The sequence below is a fragment of the Hippoglossus hippoglossus genome, chromosome 20 (assembly GCF_009819705.1).
Source record: "Hippoglossus hippoglossus isolate fHipHip1 chromosome 20, fHipHip1.pri, whole genome shotgun sequence".
NCBI classification, from domain to species: domain Eukaryota; kingdom Metazoa; phylum Chordata; class Actinopteri; order Pleuronectiformes; family Pleuronectidae; genus Hippoglossus; species Hippoglossus hippoglossus.
Window position 1 is genome coordinate 11912817 of NC_047170.1, and position 21263 is coordinate 11934079.

General features: G+C 42.0%; 3 protein-coding genes and 1 long non-coding RNA gene across 8 annotated transcripts; 3 read left to right on the plus strand and 1 right to left on the minus strand.

Annotated features, from left to right (window-relative positions):
• Positions 1–398: 398 nt before the first annotated feature.
• ppp1r42 (protein phosphatase 1, regulatory subunit 42) lies at positions 399–6755 on the plus strand. Of its 4 annotated transcripts, none has more exons than XM_034571984.1 (9): positions 399–547; positions 1321–1578; positions 1659–1825; positions 1904–2042; positions 2988–3104; positions 4748–4865; positions 5013–5147; positions 5533–5640; positions 5994–6381. In XM_034571984.1, coding segments are annotated over exons 2-9 (918 nt in total). In that variant the 5' UTR covers positions 399–547; positions 1321–1446; the 3' UTR covers positions 5996–6381. The 4 variants fall into 4 exon arrangements, with proteins under 4 accessions (XP_034427875.1, XP_034427877.1, XP_034427878.1 ...); XM_034571986.1 differs by having other exon boundaries at positions 1347–1578; XM_034571987.1 differs by lacking the exons at positions 399–547; positions 5994–6381 and adding exons at positions 650–769; positions 6619–6755.
• Positions 6756–7605: 850 nt separating this feature from the next.
• On the plus strand, positions 7606–9578 carry LOC117753718 (transcription factor 24-like). Its single transcript, XM_034571990.1, has 3 exons — positions 7606–7742; positions 8215–8682; positions 8973–9578. The coding sequence occupies exons 2-3, from the start codon at positions 8233–8235 to the stop codon at positions 9084–9086; spliced, it is 564 nt and encodes a 187-aa protein (XP_034427881.1). The 5' UTR covers positions 7606–7742; positions 8215–8232; the 3' UTR covers positions 9087–9578.
• On the minus strand, positions 8432–21222 carry mcmdc2 (minichromosome maintenance domain containing 2). The gene is made up of 15 exons (XM_034571980.1): positions 21015–21222; positions 20793–20923; positions 20628–20687; positions 19801–19996; positions 19534–19656; positions 19319–19420; positions 17856–17984; positions 17437–17674; positions 17147–17352; positions 16855–17012; positions 16273–16452; positions 16028–16167; positions 15518–15627; positions 15037–15230; positions 8432–8589 (listed from the first exon to the last, which is right to left on the minus strand). Exons 1-14 carry the CDS (start codon positions 21109–21111, stop codon positions 15064–15066), a joined length of 2037 nt encoding a protein of 678 aa, XP_034427871.1. The 5' UTR covers positions 21112–21222; the 3' UTR covers positions 8432–8589; positions 15037–15063.
• LOC117753719 lies at positions 10462–14826 on the plus strand. Of its 2 annotated transcripts, XR_004612301.1 has the most exons (8): positions 10462–10624; positions 11602–11661; positions 12047–12122; positions 12898–12963; positions 13365–13430; positions 13812–13878; positions 14557–14610; positions 14739–14826. It is a non-coding gene; the product is annotated as an uncharacterized LOC117753719 (long non-coding RNA). The 2 variants fall into 2 exon arrangements; XR_004612300.1 differs by lacking the exon at positions 11602–11661 and having other exon boundaries at positions 12056–12122.
• Positions 21223–21263: the final 41 nt, after the last annotated feature.

The window sequence follows — 21263 nt, forward strand, 5'->3', positions numbered from 1 at the left end:
TCTTGTTGAATTTCTAAAATCTATGAAATACTTGAAAACAAAGCAATATTATGGGGTAGTAGAATAACAGAGCAGGGTCTTATTTGTCTGTCCAGTATTTGGAGTTGTCCAACTAAAATGACAGCATTTCAATTTTCAATTTATATCATTTCAATATAATTTAATTTACTAAATATTGCACTTGTCCCATAATGTTGATTAAAGTAATAAAGGTGCATTTTTTAACCAAAATAATATTTGTTAAAGATAACAAGTAACAAGATGACTGCTGCAGCTGCCTTTAAACAGTGGGGCAACAAAGGCAGCTGCCTTCACATATCAGTGGCAGTTTCTGTTGACACCGGAAGTGCCTCTCCGATCTCCCGCTGCCACGATCTGAGCTCGCCCTGACTGATCCGCTGTGACAGCCGCGCTGCTTCCGTAGTTTCCACGGCAACTGCGCTTCTCGTCTCAAACAAAACGACACAGCTTCGTTGCTGTTCGTTGTGAAACTTCGTAGAAATTGCCTATCCTGCCCGTATTTCAAAATTCTTCATCCAGCAGAGAGGTAGGAGGGTTTAATTCATATTTGACACATTCAACGTACAAAGGGGAGATTCGATTTCTGGGCTTCTCTAACTATACGTGGATGGTATCACCACCATGTTCTGGTTATTTACGTTGGTTTAATTTATGTTCCTCACGAACTGCACCCGGACACCTTTGAGTGTGGCGCGCTGTGTTTGACAGTGATAAACTGCTGCTCCCAAGTGAGAGAGGATCCTCCGAGGTTTGTGAGTTCACGTCATTAGCGTCTGTCCATACTTCAGCTCGTATCGATCAGGGCCGCGTGTCTCCTGTAACTTCTGCCCCATGGATGGAGATCAAGTGTGGTGAAGACCTGCAGTCACACCCCCTCTCTGTCTTCTCTCCTTGTGTTAGCTAGCTACACTCTGTACAACCAGCAATGGAGAGGTGATTAATATGAATAGAGAATAATGCCTCTGAGTAAAGTAAGTTCAAAGTGCAACATTTCATATCTCAGTGTCAGGTCAAGCTAATATATGAGCCCCGTGGGTACAGAAGAAGCTCAGGGAATTGAACACTCTAATTGCAACAAAGATTGAGTGGTCACTCCGCCTTTGGCCTCTTAGCAAGTTTGCCGGAGAACAATGATGTTTTTCCATCAATTATCCCTAACTGTGTATCGACAGTTCGGTTTTAGGCCGTTTATAGTCTAGTGTTTGACAATTTGTCATTTATGATCCCGATCGCTGAAGTAATTTGGCCTCAATAGATAAACGGAGGAAACCTCGGTTGGCCTGCCTATGTCTTTTTCAGCTCACATGTGTGTATTTGTCTCCCAGACCGACAGATGGACGGACAGCTGTAGTCAGTGCTGCGGGCTGAACGCTCGGCTGAAGCTGAAAAGGATCCTTTCTGAAGGTGTGTCTGTGAGCAGCCACCATGGTACAGCTGAACATAGATCTGATCGCTAAATCCAGAAACCACTTCAAGAAGAAAAGGGGCCTCTCCTTCCCCGACTACCTCAAGACACTTACGCACCTTCACTTCTCCAGCAAGAACATCGAAGACATTGTAAGTGTCCGTTATGGCACGTCAACCATTCTTTGCTTTTCTTGCTCTTCTATGCCTCCATGTTTTGATTTGATTTTCAGGGTGATGTCTCCATGTGCAGAAACCTCACTGTTCTGTACCTGTACGACAATCAGATCACAGACATCTGCAACCTCGGCTTTGCCTCCAACCTCACCCATCTGTATATGCAGAACAACAACATTGCTCATATAGACAATCTCTCGAATCTGCAGATGCTCTCCAAACTGTGAGTGGAAAAAGTGGAACTCATTGTTGTCCCGTTGAGGTTTGTGGAAACATATGTGTGGTCTTTTCGTCTCTGCAGGTATCTTGGTGGAAACAGGATCGCAGTGGTGGAGGGCTTAGAGCAGCTCCGGGAGCTCAAGGAGCTTCATCTGGAGAACCAGAAGCTGGCACCAGGGGAGAAGCTGCTCTTTGACCCCAGGACTCTCCTCTCACTCGCTGTATGTATCACACTGTTCAGTACAAGTTTAGTTCATACACACTCCCGAAATGATTTGAGTTGTCCTCCTTTGAAATTATATGTATTTTAAGTCATGGAAAGGTCAGAGAAACGGCTCATTTTAACTCTTTATACAGAATAATGTGTGTGGCGTATCAACCCGGTAGGTGATCACATCCAGTGTAAAAGATTTCAGATTTCTTCGAGACGAGTGATCCCTGTAAAAGCAGAATATTGTGCAGGGTTTGATGATGTCAAAGGGACCTCTGTTGCTCTCTCCGGTCTGACAAATCAGTTAGGTCTGTTTACTGCGTTTACTGGCCAGGCCATGGATAAACACACCAAAAGTCTCAGCTTCTTGTTTGTTTGGATAATTAAAGAAATTGCTGTGCAAATTTGAAGAGTTCCAGCTTTTTATAAATGTGCCGTTGGAGAACTTCAAACCAAGATGAATATTTAGCAACAGCACTATCTAAGAGTATGATTTGGACACGATCCTAGTGGTTCAGGCTCATAAAGAGGGCAGATGCAGATGCTTCATCCAAATGGATCAAAAACAAATAAAAAGATAAAAACTGTACCATAAGTTTGGATTTATTTTGGACACACACACACAATAGTTTTGTAATGTTGTTCCTCTCAGAAACAAATTGTAGACGGTGGTATTATACAGTGTGTGTGTGTGTGTGTGTGTGTGTGTGTGTGTGTGTGTGTGTGTGTGTGTGTGTGTGTGTGTGTGTGTGTGTGTGTGTGTGTGTGTGTGTGTGTGTGTGTGTGTCCATAATAAACACAAATTAATGTACTTTGGGATTTTCTCCTGTTTATGGGAATATTTTAAATGTGCTTGATTCTCCTCCTCCTCTCCCGGGGCTTCTTCATGTTATGCTTATTTGTGATATTCTCTCATTTTATTGACTGTAAAATGAAATCTGATTCATTTGCACAGGAATCTCTTTGTGTCCTGAACATCAGTAACAACAACATTGATGATATCAGGGACCTGGCGGTGCTGAGGGAAATCCAGAATTTTTCTGCTGCTGACAATGAATTACACAACCTGGCGGTAAATATAGCTTCTTCTTTTCTTTTTTTTTTTAAGTGTCTGAAACAAGCTGCACTTCAGGGATTCTTCTCCAGTGTGACAGAGGTAGATACTGGCTGTGTGCTGTGCGCCGCAGTCAAAGTAAATAGCACCACATCACAGCATGACATGCCATATTTAAGTCAACATACCACGATTAGTCGATCAGGTCATCATGAATATTGTTCCGTAGCTTTCTGCAGTGATGTGTGAAATGAGATGGAGAACAGGGTTCTAAAGAACCAAATCCTGCAAATCCTGCCATAGGTTCCCAGTCTGCATGACTTGCACAGGGTCAGAATTATTCAACAAATCAACCAGCCTTTCCCCCTGAGACTTTTCTCGCTGACAGCTTTAAACAAGCACAAGTTTCTCCTTTTCCTTGGGAGGCAGATTTTTCCTCTCTGCCTTAGAATCCTCTGTTTGATACCCTAAACCACCGCTACTTAACTTTATGGGGGATTCATCTGATGCAGAGATATGATTTATGCTCAGTCACTTCTTTGAAAAATGACCTGCTTGATTTTTTCTGTTTGAATTGATTTACTAACTGAAACGGTTGATGGCTTCATAAAAAGGGAATAATTCCTCTTCTTTTTTTTATTAGTGCTTCACACCCGGATGACACATTGAAAGCATTTTGTTATTGACTGCTTTGCTCAGGCTACTTTCTCAGCACAAATGATTTGCTTTCGAGAAGTTGATGCAGGTAATTGTTGTACACGTGCCATTTTTAGCAGATAACTCCTATAATTTATTCAACCCATCTGCCAATATTGATTCGGCAAAGACAGCACTCCAAAGGATCAGTCCCTTCTTCGGCGCATTTGGTCAGAGTCCAGAGGAAACGTTATGGATTTTTAAAATAGATTATGACAGGCAGTCAGCCAGGGTGACAAATGGGGAGCATCTTCCGAGGCCGTTAGCTGTGTGCAGGGCAGAGAGGACGGGGGAATCGAAGCCCTGGTCAAATACAGGTTCATAACTGGCCCATCATTAGTCCAGGCGAGAGAGCTGGCCAAGCTCAGCGAGTATCCAGCCTTTGCTGCTCTCCACACCCCCGCGTGGGGGGCAATTTGGGGCTGGGCTGCTCTTCGGTGAGGGCCTTCTGAGTGACAGCCCTGACACGATCATTTATCAAAGCCTGGGAGCGCGCGGTGCTCAGGGGTCCCCTCTGAACTGATTGCAGCACGAGCTGGAAAAGTGGAAGCGCTTTGGCCAAGACAGGAAGGCAATGAACAATCAGAGCGTGTCCAGAGAGTATTCATATTTCCAGGCTTGGATTAATGTGCCTTTAGATAAACATACAACTGGAGGCAACTCGCTGGAGGAGCCAGCCTCACACTGCCCCAGGAGAAAACTTGTAGTTACATGACACCGGCGACACTGTTTATTAAAATAGACTGATGTGTTGTTTATGCACTTCCCCCTGGCCCTTGTACTTCACATTAGCATTCACTTACACCGGGTCTTTAAAAGTTTTCTGATGTTTGTCTCTGATTAGTTATCATATCAGAAAAAATGTGTTTCGGAGAAAGTTTTCTATTAGTCATTGGGTGTGGTATTGCCATTTGAAACGAAAACACAACACATAAGAAAAAGAGTCTCTTTTTCTGCATTTTCAGGAGTTGGAGGATGTGTTGGGCTTCTGGCCTCAGCTGCTTCAAATGGATCTGAGAGGAAATCCTGCGAGTAAAAAACCAAAGTACAGAGATCGTCTAATTACCACATGCGAAAGACTCGGTAGAGAATTACTAATTTTCTTGCTCAATGGCATTTGACTGATACTTATTTATTTTAAATTAATAGTAACATTTTTAAAAACCTGTTCACTCTTACAATTCAAATTATTTTTTTTGTTTTTTTTGAATTCCTCATATATTTTTGCAGGGGTTCTTGATGGAAGGGAAATTAATGAGTTCACCAGACAGTTCCTCATTAACTGGAAAACATCCAAAGAGGCCAAGAAGAAAAAAAACAACCCTCTCATGCTGCCTGGGCCGTTGAGCCCCGATCCCTTTACAAGTTAGTCACTCACTTCTGAACTTTCTTTTATTGTCCCCCTTTCAATCCACGTTTCTGATTTAATGTGCATGTTGGTTATTAAGGTTTACTGGCTATGTGATAGTTTGGATACTGGGCTACATCCTTGAAACATTTTTTATAGATTTCAAAATCCCTAAAAATGTGTTCCCTTGATTTTTTGACTTTTATAGTATTTTCTGTTCCCATTTTAGTCATCATTCTTTACTTAATTATTCTGGGTCAGTTTTACACGTGTGTGTGTGTGTGTGTGTGTGTGTGTGTGTGTGTGTGTGTGTGTGTGTGTGTGTGTGTGTGTGTGTGTGTGTGTGTGTGTGTGTGTGTGTGTGTGTGTGTGTGTTCTGTTCTGACTTTGTTTGTATTCCAGATGACTTTAACATGGCTCAGCGTCCACATCCCGGTCACATCTACAGGCAGAGGTGGAAGCCACAGCAGTCGCTCAGCTCCACTGTCATCGCTCACACAGATCTCAGCTGTGAGTACACGTTTCTTTCTAGACTGACTCCGTTTAATTATTTACTTTTGTAGATGTTAAATTTCCCTGATGTTACACCAACCACACACATTCAGCTTTTCTATAGAATTCACAATGACCAATAGGTTTGATCTCCCCAAACACGCTAATCCATCTTATTTCTCCCCAGAATTAAATGTTTTTTATGGTATCTGTTATTTCACGTTTTCAACATTTTCTTGATCAGCATTTTTTTATGTAATGGGAATGTCATAAAAAATTATCTCTATTAGGACATTTAACCCAAAATTCTGGAGATTTCAATGAACGTTGAACCGTAATCTGCTTCCTTTTGGTTTTATCTGAACTCTAAGGACATTAACGACAACATTGATGATTCCTATGAGGGGGCTTCACAAGGTGGCAAAGGTGCTGAGGACAAACCCACCAGTCCGATGACCTGTCCACCCACAGCCCAGAACTAACAGAGCTACTGCTTTATTCACTGTTCAATTCAGCTGCAGATCTGTTATCATATTAGTATTTATAGTCAGTGTCCTCCACTCGGTGTGAGCTCCATAGCTGTCAAGTCCTTGCAGTCCTTGACCCATTGGATTATATCGTCTGCCTTGTCTGGTTTCAAAGAAATACTGTCACATGTTCAAATGTTTTGATTAAATCTTTGTCTTAACTTAATCTGCGTTGTTATGAATGTAGCTTAATAAGGCTGAAATACGTTCAGAAGATGAAACAACAAAATAAGGAATAGCTTGCTTTTCGTTCAGAATTTTTACCCCGCTGCGTTTCTCCTCTTCACTTTCGGATTCCTTTATAATTGTATTTTATGGGGTCTGGCGACATTAGTAAGTTTTACAAATGAATCTGATGTGTGTGTGTGTGTGTGTGTGTGTGTGTGTGTGTGTGTGTGTGTGTGTGTGTGTGTGTGTGTGTGTGTGTGTGTGTGTGTGTGTGGTTTCTCTTCTTCTACAAATGATCCAGGAGACGTAGAGTGGCACAATCTGAATGATCGCTCTGCCCTGATATTACAAGGCCAACAACACATGCTTCTTTTCATCTATTCACCTGGGATCAATGACTCATCCCTCTGTTATAGTGTGTAACAAAACGGATGTAGCTGTTGTCATCCTTGTTACTAAATGTTTGGATGAATTTTTAGGAGCCACGTGGGCGTGTAACCCCAGAAAGATGTTGGGGGGGGGGGGTAATTAGGGAAACCAGCTTACTTAACCTCCTCTTACTTCACCTTGTAATTAGCGTCCCGGGGCAACGCTGGTGTACTTCATCCTTACAAAAACAATGTTTATTAAGAACAGTCCGAGGACATACACATTATGAATAATTCCTTTCATTAATTTGCCGACATCTCCGTTTGGAGCCCTGGAAATCAGAGTGATTAATTTATGACTCTCACAAGAATTTCCTCCAACGCCTGCCTGTTGATTGCAGCGCTGCAGTTTATTTATTAGCTGCTCCAATGCAATTCAACACACCCTGACAATTAGTCCCATGTTTTGCATATCGCCTTACACTTGTCAGCTTGTCTTCACGCTCCACCGCAAATAGCCTTTTGACGATATAGCCTTTATAGTGAAGCACGATTTTGAGGTAATTTTGACTCAATTTCTTCCCGTTTCCCACTGTTTGATAGGCTTGAAAAAAAAAATACAGTGTCAGGTTCGTAGCCAATTAGAGCGAGGATGTGGCTCTACCACATTTCAGCGTTCGAGGAAAAAGGGAGTTGTGCCTCTGGCGTCGAAAACGAGCCTCTGCTGCCCTCAGAAATAAGTTGGGAGAGGGGGAAAGGAGCGGACTTCTCCTTCAGGAGGGAGTGATTAATTAGGTCGGAGGGAAATACTCGTCCGCCGCTTTGTGTATCCAATAAATTAAGGGCTCCTGAGACTTCTACGCACACAGGTGAAGTGTTTGGATGCGCGCACAGGAGGGAGCGTTGCGCGCCTTCTCTGCAGACGCGCCACTTTATTTAAGGATAAGCTGGACGTCGACTGGGACTGTTCCGCGTTGAAGAGCCAGTTCTCTGCCCCATCGAAGCCCTCTTTGGATCGCCTTCATGTCGTTTCTCCAGACGTTGAGAAACACCAGAGGTAAACTCTATATTACAGAGATCCCACCAGTTTGTGCAGGGCTACAACCGCCTGGCTGCAGGGACTCTGACATGTCACCGAGCCATCAGCACCAATTCTGTTGTATTTGCTGGAACTGTGGATAAATATCTGTTGTCATGCGGATTGTCAAAGGTTTGTAAGGAGATTAAGTGTAGAGGAGTTGTCTGTTTGGATCAGCCTGCAATTTGACAACAAACATCTCAAAAAAGACAACTTAAGTTATGGTTTAATAAATACACAAATACAATAACTTACATATACAATTGTAGATTACAGTAGGCTATAGGTTAAAGGGTTAAGTTTAAGAGAACAGAAGGTTAATGACTGAAAATATCCTAAATAAATAATGTGTTATATCTAAATTACTCTTTGTCAGTTTGAACTTAAATTCATATAAATCGTGCCATGCAGGTTAAACTATTAAAACTAACTTCTGATATCTAACTTTCAGGTCTTTAATCGCACTCTGATGGTGGGAAGACAGACGCTCCGAATGGACAGCGGCACTTGCTCCGGGACGGTGGCGGACGAAAGCCCCGCGTCGAGTCCCAGCTCAAGCCCCAGTCCGGACGGTGGTCGCCGGGAGCTCCAGCGGGCCAGGGTGCTCCAGGGAGGCTGCAGCGGCGGCGGCGGCCTCGGCGGCCTCGGCGGCAGGGGGCGGCCGGCGGCGGCGAACGCGGCTCGGGAGAGGAGCCGAGTGCAGACGCTGAGGAACGCGTTCCTGGAGCTGCAGAGGACTTTGCCGTCGGTGCCGCCGGACACCAAGCTGTCCAAACTCGACGTGTTGATACTGGCCACCACATATATTGCCCATTTGACTCGGACACTGCAGGAGGAAGGTGCGGAGGAGGGAGAGAGCACAAAACAAACAGAGGCGTTACACTCATTGAAGGGTGATGGCTACCTGCACCCAGTGAAGGTCAGTAATAATGAAAACAACAATAATAACAACCATCATAATGATAATCGTAATTTAGGTTTGTTACATTGGTTTTATGTGTCAGATTGTGTATTCAGCATTTATTTAGTTTCGAAATTATTTTAGTAGATCTGAAAAAGGAAAACTTATTATTCTTATCTTATATGTGACTTAAATAGTAATTTCTTCTATGCATGCAACATCCTCCTCACTGGCCTGTTTGGGCCTATTTGAGATATATACTGTATATATCCATTTCTCTTTTACTAACATATGAAATGTCTTTGCAGAAATGGCCGATGCGCTCCAGACTGTACGTCGGTGCCTCCGGACAGTTCCTGAACAACACACGCTCCTCAGAGTCAGAGAATCAAGGTCCATCATCGTCCACCTCCAAGAAATAAATCACTTGCGTGGAGCAGTTTCACATTTGCATGAGTTGATGCTGTTTCGGGCCTCATCATGTGTCCACTGACTGTAGAACAATTATCCTTCACCTGAATTCACTCCCCCCCACACAAGCCCTACCAGTAGGAAGACGTTGTAAATTAATATATTACTTGTGAATTTTTATTGTATATTTTTTTTTTTTTCAAAAGAAGGCATTTTACATTTTGTTGTTGTTATTTTGGCTGATCCCTGTTTGGCCCTGCATCGTGCAGTTCCATACATGTCGCGATCATCTGCAGAAATTCCGCGGGGTAACGAGTCCGTCATGCTTGAGCTGTGCACTTTGAGTTGAAAACATTTGCACTAAATGCATGTGTGAATAACTTAACATCTGTCATGTGAAGTGGTCTGTCAGCGAGAGTCAACAATGGAGGCTCTCCAGCTCATGTTCCGGCTCATTTTTACACGCATGCTTGTAAATGTGTTTGTGAATAAATGACCTCGGTGAAAGAGAAGACGAGTCTCCGAAGGTCTTTGACGATGATTGAAAAAAAAAGAAAGAAAAGAAAATCTATGAAAAACGCCCCAGTCGACCCGACCTGTTTATGCTATTAAAAAGAAAATAATACAATTTATATTTATTTAAATAATATATGATCCGCATTTGTCAGGACATATTATTATTATTATTATTATTTTTATCTGACAATTTAAGTTTACTCTTGTGGTCATTGGTTGCTGTACGTATACTCAGTTACAGGCTAGACTCAGGTTTTAATAGGTGAAAGCACAACATTAATTTGCAGCATAAATACTGACTAAAGAGTATTCTTTAGTATTCTTTAGTCTGATAGAGATCCAATGCCTTAAACGAGAAAAGAAAGCATATTATACAGATAGATGATTAAATGTATGTAGAACATATTGTTTCAGCTTCAGCTGGGCTTACACTTTGACAACAACGAGTTTGAAAAAGAAATCCAACAATAATCAGGCTACCCATATTTCTAGAAATCAACAACAGCTATTTTCATGGCGTAAATAATAAGAAAATAAACCTCACACATGAAACATTTCAACATTTTGGCAACAACTAATTTGGAATGATTAAGTTTATATATTTTATATTCATACATTTCATAATGCGCAGGCAGATCACAACATGTTATGGGAGGAAGGACAGTAAATATTTATTGTTAATAGTTTGTAGGATATCGGGGAGGTTGTAGTCAAAAAAAGACCCATGTCTATTTTGAACGTCTTTTTATAAATATAATAAAATAACCCGGATTCCAGTGCTGGCACTTGTGGGTAATGAAAAGGAGTGAATGCATTAATCCGCGGGTTTCCTTATTGAAATGTAAACGTCATAAATAGTGCGAGGTGTTTGACGCTCCTCACACGCGTCAGTGCGCAGATCTACGGCGCAGTGTCCGGAGCCGGGACCGGAAGAGCTGCCTCTTGTCCCGGAGACACGGTGGAGAGCGGTCGTGCTTCCTCCTGCGTCCCGGCTGAGCGATGACCTCTTCGGGATGAATCCCCAGTAATGCAGGTAGGCCACGGTGGAGTGGGGTTTGTGTGTTAAATTGTGCAACTCGTCAACGTGCTCCCGGGCGAAGTCGGAAAAACCCATTTGAAACCGACCCTGGCCTGCAGGCAGTTAGCATGAAGCTAGTTAGCATGTCCGCCACGTGGGTAGCACGAGAGCGTGTTACAGCTGATCTGAAGTGGTTCTCGTGATGATTTAAACGCCGTAATAACCTATAAGATGTTGGTATAATACACTCAAACAAAGTTGATCAATTTAATTCAGTATTGCACGTTAATTTCTCTGATCTCTTGGCAACTGCCCTGTAAAAACCCGTGGATTTGAAAAGGAACTTAAATTGGGCTCAAGTTGTCTCAAAAACACTGCCATGTTGCAGGTGTAATGCAGAACCAGTCTAACCCACTGATTCGGTTTCGATGTCTGTCTATAGACGGGTCCCATCCCTGAAGTAACGCAATAAATCATTCTTAGAGACAGTTCAAAGGGGGAAGGCGCCCCCCCACACCCGTGTCACTGCTTCACACAGCACCGTATCTGGCTGTGTCCAGGGGTCAGCAGAACAGCGGCTGGTAAGGGAATCGACCTCCACCCCCCCCCCCTCCCTTCCCATTATTTCACTGTGGAAAGTCATCATGATCTCTTCTGAGGACTGGAGGTCATGGCAGAGGTCGTGACCTGCTGTTGAACCCGTCCTCAGACCTGCGATGTCCGCCCTGCTCCCAAGCTGCGTTACACTGTCCCCTCTGACCTTCGAGTGATCAGTCATCAGTCCTCGCCATATTGGCTATTCCTTCAGTACTTCTTATTCATGCGAGCTGAGAATCAATACGAGACTCCTGAGAGCAATTAGTTGTGAGGTTTGGATAAGTTACTGTGACAGACTTGTGGGGTTTGAATCGTGGCTGCATTTAGGGATGAAAACATATGAAGACTGGAAATGTATCGTGATTTTTATATGCATGTGGCTTTTGTCTTTATAGGAATGCAGGGGGAAATGGCGGATTCAAGCAATAACTGGCCCATTGTCAGCTAATATAAAGGTATGTATTAATATACATTTGAAATCAATCACAATGATAAATGACCAAAGTGTCCAAATGCTCAGTGATATCTGGGTACTTAGTAATTCTTTGTATCAGATGTCAGACCACCACGGCAAACTTCAGATGAGCAAATGCCTGTCATCCCTCTGTGGATGTTAAGGCGATTGCTCAGGTGGTCGACAGTTTTTGGTTATGTGGTGTTTTTGGTGACGGGGAATTTGTGCTGCTAGAATAATGACTTCACTCTATTGCCGTTTACCCATCAGACAATAAGGTGGTGAAACTGTGACTAACTGAAACGGCAGCACAATATGTTTTTTTATAAAAGATGCAGATAATTGTTTTCCAACGTTAATCTTAGTCCTGTAATTTCTCGTTTCAGATGATTTAGGTTACAAGGTGTGGTGCCTGGCGATGCACCTGATTTAATCATGCGTGTGTCCTGTGCTAAACAGGAGGTGAGTTTCTACATGTATGATTATATTTTTGAATGATTGTGGTAGAGTTGCATTGGAGAGCAATGCTCAATGCGTCAAACTTTGACAGAATTCCCAAGCCCAATTATTTGTTTCACCAAATAACTCTGAAGCAGAGAAGTAAAAAATGGTCAGTCTTGGATATTTTTCTGAACGTTGAGCATTGGCCGCTCTTGCAGCTGGAATAGTGATGAGTTAACAAACTTTGCCGTTTACCCGTCAGACAACAAAGTGGTGAGACTGTAACTACTGAATTACCAGCTGCAACCTTAGATTTACCCTGCCCAACACTATTTTTCTTTTTGGTCAATCTCATTCCTGTAATTTCCTGTTATTCCCGCAGGTGCTTCAGATCCTATGATGTGGTGGCTGGAGATGCACCTGAAGTATAATCCTGTGCTGATCAGGAGGTGAGTTCATAACTACAGCATGTTATTTTTTACATTGCGGATTATTGGTGCTGCACAAAACAATATGATTATATCTTAAAACGCACAACTAGTCCAACCTGGTAAATTATTACTTGCACCAAAACGGCTCAATTCTTAGATATTTTTTTTTTTACATTGAGAGCTAGTACCTCTTGCAGCTGGAATAGTGATGAGTTAACAAACTTTGCCGTTTACCCGTCAGACAACACAGTGGTGAGATTGTGACGACTGAATTACCAGCTGCAACTTTATTGTCACCCTGCTTAATCCAAACCCTATGGTGTGATAGTTGGTCAATCCCATTCCTGTTTTTGTTTTTCCTTCAGTTGCCTCTGATTACATGAGGTGACAGGATGAACCTGGTGTAATCCCTTGTGTCCTGTGCTGATGCGGTGAGTCCCCTACTACAGTGCGTCCTTTTTAATGCTCCTGGAGCACGGTTATATTTAAAATATTTTGTTTGTAGAATAATAGCATTGGAAAGCATTTCTCAATAAATCCAAACTGGTTAAATATCTTAAAACCCTGATTACTAGTTTTAGTTTAACTTGCTCAATAGCAGATAAGTCCAAAATGGCTCAAGTCTATTATCTTTCTGGACTGTGAGCCATGGCAACTTTTGCAGCTGGAATAGTGATGAGTTAACAAACTTTGCCGTTTACCCGTCAGACAACAAAGTGGTGAGACTGTAACTACTGAATTACCAGCTGCAACTTTATTGTCACCCTGCTTAATCCAAACCCTATGGTGTGATAGTTGGTCAATCCCATTCCTGTTTTTGTTTTTCCTTCAGTTGCCTCTGATTACATGAGGTGACAGGATGAACCTGGTGTAATCCCTTGTGTCCTGTGCTGATGCGGTGAGTCCCCTACTACAGTGCATCCTTTTTAATGCTCCTGGAGCATGGTTATATTTAAAATATTTAGTTTGTAGAATAATAGCATTGGAAAGCATTTCTCAATAAATCCAAACTGGTTAAATATCTTAAAACCCTGATTACTAGTTTAACTTACTCAATAGCAAAATGGCTCAAGTCTATTATCTTTCTGAACTGTGAGCCATGGCAACTTTTGCAGCTGGAATAGTGATGAGTTAACAAACTTTGCCGTTTACCCGTCAGACAACAAAGTGGTGAGACTGTAACTACTGAATTACCAGCTGCAACCTTAGATTTACCCTGCCCAACACTATTTTTCTTTTTGGTCAATCTCATTCCTGTAATTTCCTGTTATTCCCTCAGGTGCTTCAGATCATATGATGTGGTGGCTGGAGATGCACCTGAAATATAATCCTGTGCTGATCAGGAGGTGAGTTCATAACTACAGCATGTTATTTTTTACATTGCGAATTATTGATACTGCACAAAACAATATGATTGTATCTTAAAACGCACAACTAGTCCAACCTGGTAAATTATATCCGAACCCAAACTATTACTTGCACCAAAACGGCTCAATTCTCAGATGCTTTTTTTTTTAACATTGAGAGCTGGTACCTCTTGCAGCTGGAATAGTGATGAGTTAACAAACTTTGCCGTTTACCCGTCAGACAACAAAGTGGTGAGACTGTGACTACTGAATTACCAGCTGCAAGTATAGTTTTACCCTGCCTGTGACGCTGTTGTCCCATGTTCTGGATTTCACATTTAACAGGAAATGCCATCTTGACCATCAACATGTAATGTTTGAGTGCTGTGTATAGAACGGATTCATTTCCGTTTTTAACAGATAAGCAGCTGCTGTAATGGAGCCAAAGTCTAAATGCTAGTGTTATCTCATCCCAAAATGTATTCTCATGTTCATTTCACTGGTTTATGCCTGGTTTTTGAAGTAGTTATGATGAATTCATCTTATCGCCGTTTACCCATCAGACCAAAATGGGCTGCTGAGAATGTGACTAATTGAACTAAAAGACAAAGATGTAAAACCATAGAAAAGTTGTTATTCCCCCAATTAAACTGATATTTATTTTGTATTTATTGGCAGGGTTACGGAGCCAGTTGACTGATCACATGTTTATGCGAAAACCAAATTTCAAAGGTAGGTACCAACTCCCAATCCATGTCAACTTGTCATCATTTATCATTACATTTATGTTGCGATTGACATTTAGCTGTTTGCACATCATTCATTGTCATTTCTCTGACTGTTGTCCATGTCTTTTACAGTGTACCTGGAACTGATGGATCACCATTTGGCAGAGATTTATTAGAAAATATATTTCTGAATAAAACTTGTTTGCAAAAAATGCCTGGGCTTGATCTGAGTTATTTTTCTATGCACATCTTTCTCTGTTATGTATTTTAGATGTTTTTGGTCACCTATTTCTAGCAACTCTTTAACCATTGCTACACTAAATTCAACATGTCTTTGTGTGCCAGTATCTGTTTAATGAGTATACAACTGTGATGGAATGAAAGGATGAACACTAAGGTTAATCAGTCTGTGGGATCTTGTGCTGCTTACCTGTATTTTTGGATCTTTAGAGAGATGTTACTCTTCTGTGATGTAATTGTTTGCTCCTGGTGCGTAGGCGTAAATGAAGCGCAGGATATTCTGGTGGAGAATATCCAGTGCCATGTCTCTTCTGTGCAAACCATCCACATCTTCCAGGTCACAGGGAAACACTGCGTCAGGTGGAATAATGAGAGCAGAGGCCCCTGGAGGAAGAGGGAGGCAAACTTTAAAAAAAATATTAAGTGTACACAGCCACCATTTACAACTAATCACAACTAGGATAAAGAACTCACAGAGCTTTGTATATGTTCAGTCTTTCAGTTGGGTGTCTTATTTTCATAATTTAATGACAAGTTCACAAAAGAGACGCTGTATCACAACAGCATTACTTAAATTCAATGATGGGACATGTGATGGAAGATCTCTTTGAGGAAATGTTGTGTTTGTAGTTGGTTTAATCTGTGGGAAGGGTGGAGTGATCATTTAGTACCGTGCTTGAGAGTGACTGAGTTTTCACAGAGTAGCACAGCGACGACAGCGTCTTCCTCCAGTACTTGTGTTCTGAGACTTAACTTGCAGTGAGCTTCAGCCAAAGAGATCCTTACAATAAAACATGAATAGTGGCATTTAAATGAACTGCTGCACAAGTAATATGCTGCATGAAAAGTAGACTTTAAATTTGCATCACGTGGGATGGTAACCTGATACCAAGTGTTACAGGTAATGCAAATAATTTTAGAATTAAAACTCAATTTAACATATTTATTCAGATTTATGTCCACAGGTTTACTTCTACATAAAATAGGTCACTGTGGTGAAAAGGTTTGTAAACATCTGTCATTGCCAAAAGAAAAATGGTCTTATGAAGGAGTCCTCCACCTAGTGGATATTAAATTACATTACACCAGACTGACTCTTGATCTTTACATAATCTCTGGTAATGCACAAAAGTGAAGATGGAATATTAAAGCAGCAAGTATTAATATATAAGAGTGCTCACAGTAGTTTGATAGAGGCCACTGATATCTTAACACCCTGACTCTGGGTTCTGACTCTACGGCTGGCCATATAGTAACCGTGGATCATTTTCTCAGCTCCAGGACTAAGCTCCACTTGTAAACTCCGAGCGTGGGCTACCAGCTGGAAGATAAAGAATTCAGAACAGCAATATCAATTCAACTTAAATGAATAAACGCTAAAATGAAGACAGTGAATTTTTATAAAAATGACTTGGTGATTGTTAACCTCCTGGTAGTCTTGAGAGGAGAACTCCCAGCAGGATGGGTAGAGGGGTTTTCCAGGCTGTACTGACTGCTGGAGGGTGTGGACAGTCTGGGCGAGCAGGGCCTGCTCTCCCATCATATCCCTACTCCGAATGACCAGGCCAAAGTTGTCCGCCAACTGAAGTGGTACGGGACCCATTTCCTGCTCACAGAGAAGAGACTGGGCATCAGAGAGTTGTCTAATGTTTTCAAAGTTCTAATATGATATTGATAAATAGGAAAAGAACTTGACATCTAAAGAAAGGTCTACAGAATTGTTGTAGAGTTTGCTGTCTACCTCTTCCCTGCAAAAGAGGAAAACAAAGCATTGATTATTCTCAAGGGCTTTGCTGTGAAGTCATGTTTTCTGGGCAGGGCATTTCCTTCAACAGAAGTAAATTGTCTCAATTTCCTGTTTTGCATGTGCTATCTACAACAACATCTGAGTGGAATGGAATGGGATTTTACACGGAAATCTGAATTCAGACCTGTTGGTCCACATTGAGATTATGTTTTAAGTGAGCTATACAATACTAATACGACACCATATTGTGTTTGGACTCACTGCTGTTCCCAGTACAGTACAGTCTGTCCGCCCTGAACGCTGAGAGGGGTCTGTGACGGCCCAGAAGCTGCAGTGGAGCGGGAAGGAAAGCTGCTGGTCAGCATCCTCACCGTATTTCTTTCCTGGGATGAATACAGACACCGTGCGGCTCTCCAGAACTGAGAAAATTCAAAGGATTAATATACAATAATTAATATATTTGGCAGAAATTACCCATTGTTTTTAAAGCTGACAGAATCCTCTCCTTTAAGCTAATACAAAACGTGTTTTATTAATCAATTTGGTGCTTTACCTGACTGGATGGAATCCAACTTGTCCTTCTTGTAACACCCAAGATCTCCTACCATGCATATGCCCCCGGTGGCTAGCAGGGCAGAACCAGCATGGATGTTGGCAGTGCCTGCTCCATGTTCGTCCCGGGACAGGGATGCAAACATCTCCCCTGAGGCCTGATGTCTGACCCCGCGAATGGCCAAACCCAAACTGTATGTCAACAATCTAGCACAAACACGAAGGGTGATGGGTAATGCGGAAGATTTAAGTCTCTGGTGGCATAATTCAAGTCACCTAACTTTCCTTTACCTGTCTAATACAAGGGTGTTAGTAGTGATGACGAGGAGATCCAAGTTGTGACATGTTTCTTTTGCATCTGCTCTGGTCTGCACCAAGCTGAGCAACAAACCCAGCTTCAGTGTGTTGTACAAGCCTGGAGGAGAAACTTCCAACCCAAAGTAGTGAGCTACAATAGCAGAGAACCTCCAGGGAGAAGAGGCTGTGGCTTTCAACAGCTCTTGGAACCTGACACTGACTTTATGCAGATCTGTAGGTAGAATTGTGACACATGGCAGATATTTCAATGTGGCAACGATGCACAATTTTGCATATAAGATGTGAAAATTATTATCAGAATCATATCATAGTGTTAAGATGTTATCAATATGTCTGGGATAGGGATTTCTGTAGACTCGACGGTTTTAATATGAAATTATTTACTGCCTTACGTTCTGGCTCCCATGGTCGGACGCTATTGGCCTCCACACTCCAGGTAATGTTGGGCCACTGGTGGACATGTGCAGGAATGCCTAGCACCCTGTAGAGTCGACCAATTCTCATCAAGTTACACAGCTCATCTGTGTGAGTAGGGGAAACAAAGCAATAACACTCAGAGGGGTTGTCCTCGATTATTGAAGAAACATGCATGCCACCTACAAACCACTGCCAAGAGAAACAGAGCGAGGCCTTAAGAACAAAGATTTCTCTGTGTGCGAAATGCACAGCCAGCTAATGAGTGTTCCTTCTACTTATTAGCATATATGTTTAGTAACGGGAACCCTGTGTATTGAATTCCTCCACAGGACTGGGTCAACAGAATATGTTAATCCTGGTGCTGAGATTTGCTAAGATCTCAGGGGTACTGACTGGACAATGTTATTAGAGGGGACAGAAACACTTAATATCCCTCTAGGAGGCACTATGTGCGGCTGCCTGCACGGAAATCTGTTTATTTGAACTCTCCCCCACTTAGTTTGTGTTCCAAAGTTATTCTCATTTAGGAAGCCGGAGAAAATTAATGACAAACCTCAATACATCTGACTGGGTGTAAATACAAGCTATGACAACCACATTATTCAGGACTGGGAGTGAATATAAGTAATGAGAAATTGAGTTTTACAAACAAATAATACCCTTTAAACTGTTTGAGGATATTAATCAACATTACAGTGTTTTCATTTAAGATGCAAATAAAAAACTTGGTCTTTTAACCCAGTAAAGTTCAAAATATGCATTTGTTCAGTTCAATGCAAAAATAAAAAAGGCTAAGTACATCGCAGGATATGGTCTCTGAGGCTGCTCAGGCTTGGTCAAGGACTCCTCAGCAGAGCAGCTGCATCCTGACATGGATGGTTGAACCAGATGCCTGGTTAATGGGCAGTTTCCATCAGTCTTCATACCAATGCTGCCATACAGTAAACTGTCAAACCTCATAACACTAGAGGTTTCCATTGCAAATACTTAGAAGAAAAGATTTAGATGATTAAAAGCTTAATACATGATTAAAAGCTTAATGCTGTGGAAAAATTATTCATACTGCAGGGATGCTTATTGTAGGGTTCAAAAACAGCCAAGGGTATCCTACATGTGTCAGCGATGCATATTTATACCCCACCAGAGGGAGATGAACTAATTCTGGGCTTTTTACTTCAGTAGTTGGATAGAAAACAATCTTGTGTTCTGCAAAGAATCCATGGATTAAAAAGAGGATGGAATATGCCCCCCCCCAAAAGCTATTTATATTATAATTTGTATTTTCTGTTGTTTTGCAATTATATCACTCTGATGTGGACCATTATGCTACAATTAACAGATTTATTTGGATTTAATTTAAAGAAATCAATAAATATGTTGACTGGAGGACATTATATGTAGGTGGAGAGTGGACTTTTGTCTGAGCAGGTAAACCTACCTCTGAGAAACAGGGTGACAGACTGGTATCTGAGTGAGCTTTGCTGATGCCCATTTAGAACATCCAGTGCTTTGACGTGGATCAGCTCCACCAGCTGTTTGTCTGTCTCCACAAAGACACACACATGAATGAATGCAGAACATAAAAGCACAACACAGGTTTTCTTTTCACTACTTCTGCCCAGTTATCACTCCTGGTAATAACTCCATTGTCACCTCCCAAAACTCTGAACTTCACATCCTCTTTCAGTTGGGAGTTGCACATCATGCAGCTGAAGTCGTTTCTCACAGTCGCCGACTCTGTGGCTCCGGGTGCATGAACTCGGATGTGGTGGAACCCTACGGCCGGAATCATGGAAATGCAATCAAATGTGCATCTAAACATACAATTTTACTACATATCCGACTGAGTGTGATATGTCTTAATAGTACTACTTGAAGCTGAGAGAAATCTGTAGTGAGGGTTCGGAGGTAACAAAGTACCAGTAGAGCAGGGGCAGTCGTCGTTAACGCAGAGGAACCGGGCCCCCTGGGTGTATTTCGTGACCCTCGTCATGGCAATGACCAGGCCCTCCATGGAGACAGGCCTCATGGGGCCACATCCTCTGGGAAAACTGCCAAGGTCCAACGTGTACTCAGGGTACGGAGGCAGGTGTGTCAATTTCAGTATTACATTCACCTCAAAGAGAACAGCCACATGAGTCACTGTTACAACAGGATGATCCAGTTCAGTCAGATGCAGGTATGTAAGGTTCATTGGGTTAACTGCTACTTATTAAGGCTCTTAAAGGGATAGTTAACCCACAGAAATGAAGATTCACTCATTATCTACTCACCACTATGTTGATGGAGGGGTGGGTGAAAGTGTTTGAGTCCACAAAACACTTTAGGGAGTCTTCGGAGTAAACGCTGACTCCTTCTTCAGACGTAATAAAACAATAGAAAAAAAACCATAAAGTGCTCTCATTCAAATTCGACTTGAAATGAACACCATGTTTTTAGCCTAAATGTGCTCTGATATCCTCCTAGGCTAAAAACATGGTGTGTAAATGACGCTGTTTCGAGTCAAATTTGAATGTCGGAGCTTATGGACACTTGGATGACACCACAGGAGCAGTATGGAGGCATGTTATTTTTGCTTTTTACGTTTAAAGAATAAATCAACATTTACTTCAATTGTATTTGATTGGGCTGCAACGCTGTTTACCCCTGAAACTCCAGAAGTGTTTTATGGACTCAAACACTTTCCTTTTTGGGTGAACTATCCCATTAAACTAAACACAGTAGTTTATCTGTTGTATTGTTCCTACCTGACTCTCTGTGTGTATTTTCTCAACAAGCGAAAGAGTCTGTATGGCCAGGAAGCAAACCTGAATGAAGGAATTTGAAAAAGTAAATAATTAACCTCACAGAAGTTTACATGGTAAATAGATGGCTGTGCGCTGTTTGGATTAGCTGTTTGCTTTTACACATACAGACTGAAACAATGCTGTTGCCTTCAGGGGCTCGTGCAGAACACAGTGGCCCAACACTGCATCCACCTCCATCACATCAGAGGGGTTCACGGAGATGCAGAACCGGTACACCGCCTCGACATGGTGGGGGTCTGCAGAGTTAGCACAGTGGGAAGTGCTAGCTTAAATGTTTTAGCATTTATTGTAGCAACTAGCATTGGGGCAGTTTAGATTCAGGCTCACCGTCGAACTGTTCGCAGTCCTCGGTCAGTTTCTGAAGGCCACCGCTCCGGTCTAAATACACCACCACGGATTCTTTCAACGATAAAACGTCCGTCATCTTCACTCAGTAATAAAAACAACTTTGCTAAAAAGCTAGCATGACTGCTAACAATCTAACGTTAGCGCGCGAGCTTCAACCAGGTTGCCATGGAGACCACTCAGAGGGTCATCTGAATACTAATTTAATAAATAAAAATACAAGTTATACAT